General features: G+C 35.2%; 1 protein-coding gene across 1 annotated transcript; it reads left to right on the top strand.

Annotated features, from left to right (window-relative positions):
• The first annotated feature begins 426 nt into the window (after positions 1-426).
• Positions 427-894, top strand: LOC117180511. The gene has a single exon (XM_033373010.1). It carries the CDS (start codon positions 427-429, stop codon positions 892-894), a length of 468 nt encoding a protein of 155 aa, XP_033228901.1.
• The last annotated feature ends 1,515 nt before the right edge of the window (positions 895-2,409 follow it).

The raw sequence follows: 2,409 nt of genomic DNA, 5'->3' as shown, positions 1-2,409 counted from the left end.
AAGAATTTTCCACGTCAAAGATGCGATCACTGCTACTGGAAATGAAATTTAAATACAAAAAACTCAATCAGCGTCCAGTTCTTACGGAAAGTTTCGCTGTAGCTGGAAAACGAGCTGAGTTTTTGCGAAAAATAGAGGAATATAGGCATAATAACTGGAATATATTCTGTCAAGATGAAACTTGGTTTGGAGCCAATCATTGTTTAAAACGTGGTTGGCTCGAGCACGTTCCAAAAAAATAAAGATAATTACGATTATTACCGTGGTCATGTGCAGTAGTACGGGGGATACCAGGGAGGCTTCGTCATTCCATCAGGAGCGGGACTGCGACTTATAATTTCGCACATCGGCAGTAAAGACGGGTTTTTAGAAGATTGCATGCTGTGCTTCATCAGTAATAAAGGGACTCAAGATTATCACCAAGAGATGAATAAGCAACACTTCGAAGAATGGTTCCGGAAAATTTTGCAAAAGATACCGACAATGTCTGTCATTGTCATCGACCAGGCACCTTATCATACGATGCTTGATCCAGAACTCAGAAACCCCACTCTTGCTTGGAAGGAAGCATCGATCATTAAGTGGGTGCAAAAAAGAAAAATTCCCCTTTCGGTGGGTGTTGAAGCACACGAAATGCTAACAATTAGAGATCTTTTAAATATGTCTAAGCCTTATTGGTATCCAAAGTGTTATTTATTAGAAAAAATTACTCGGAAAATGCGAGGAGATGATGTAAAATTACTTTGGATACCGGTGGCTCATTGTGAACTCAACGCTATCGAGTTGATTTGGGCACATGTTAAGAGAACAGTTTTTGCTGAAAATAGCACTTTTAAGATAAAGGATGTTCTCGAACTTTGCATTGAGCAAGACGATAATGATTCAGAAGATTAGAGTGACAGCGAATCATCTACAGATTATGAAGATGAAGAAGGTAAAAAAAATTTCACGAATTGCCACGTAAACATGCAAAAAATTCCCCCAAAGGAAATCCAGATGTAAGCCGTTTGAAAGTAATAGATTAAAAAAATTAAATCACGAAATTTGAAACGATCACACCTCATATTGAAAGAGTGAAGGGGGGGGGGCTAACGACCAATTTCGTTTCTTTTTTGGTTTCTGTTTTTATCGTTAGAGATTTGTTTGAAAGAAATTTAAACTCACAAGAAATGTTAAATAAATTCTCTTATTTTTTTTTTATGGTAAAACTGCAGTTCTATCTGAGATTTTTAACACAGAATAGTCACCCAAAGGGCTATTATCGGAAAACTTTCCCAATTTTTTAAATTAGCGGAAAAATATTCTCTAACTCGTATAGGAAGTACTTACTTAAAGGGTGTACACATGGCAGTCCAATCTTGATATTGGATTCAGCAAAGCAGATCTTGATATCACTAATAGTTTCCGAGTTTCACATAGCAGGGTCACCTGAAGTCAGCATTCCTACATGTTTTTGATTAAAATTACCGGGCACAGAATTTAGTTTTTGAAAAATATATCAGCACTTAATTAGCACTAAAGTCACTATCAGTTTCCGAGTTGCACAACATCAGAGTCACCTGAAGCCAGCTGTACCACACGTTTTTGATCAAAATTACCGGGCATAAAATTTAGTTTTTGCAGACTATATTAGCACTTAATTAGCACTAAATCCCTGCGCGAAGTAGATCTTGAAATCACTAATAGTTTCCGAGTTTCACATGGCAGGTTCACCTGAAGCCATCATTACTGTCTCCCCTTGTAAATCGTGAAAAGTTATTATCTTCCGGGTCAAGTTATACAAAGCTCATTTAATGGAGCGTCATCACCACAAAATGAATATTGATTTCTTACAGGTATTCATTTGAACCATTCGCATGTGAAAATGATTGTTTTTCTTCTTTCACAGTAAGATCCTATAAATTAAAATTATTTTCTAATTCACCACATTAGTTCTTTCAGTGGGTATTATGTGGTAAAAAAATCTAAGATAGTACTTGAGGTTCAGAATACAAAAATTTTTTGTTTTAAAATTTGAAAACTTTTTTCAGTCTGAATTTCCTGCCTAAAGTTTTGCCGGAAAAATCATGCGCGTTCAGAATGATTGAACAAATTTATACCTTCAAATTGAATAAATGTATACCTTCAAAGGACTGCCTTAACATTTCATTCTTTTGGGAGCATTTTTATATGCTTTTTATAACCACAAATATTATAGTTGTACCTAACATTATACAAATATTATGGTTCTACATACTATTCATAATGCAGCAGTTGAGACTCATGACAATTAATATCATTATTATTTTCCAAAATTATTATAATATTAAACCTTTGTAATTTATTTCAGGCGAAGCGTGAAACCAGCATCTCAAGAAACAGCACCTTTTTCTGAAACAAGCGTTTAGTGCTCCTCTCACTGTTTTTCGT

This window comes from Belonocnema kinseyi, chromosome 1, assembly GCF_010883055.1.
Source record: "Belonocnema kinseyi isolate 2016_QV_RU_SX_M_011 chromosome 1, B_treatae_v1, whole genome shotgun sequence".
NCBI lineage: Eukaryota > Metazoa > Arthropoda > Insecta > Hymenoptera > Cynipidae > Belonocnema > Belonocnema kinseyi.
The sequence above is the reverse complement of the archived record's forward strand: the minus strand, read 5'-3'. Positions and strand labels throughout refer to the sequence as shown.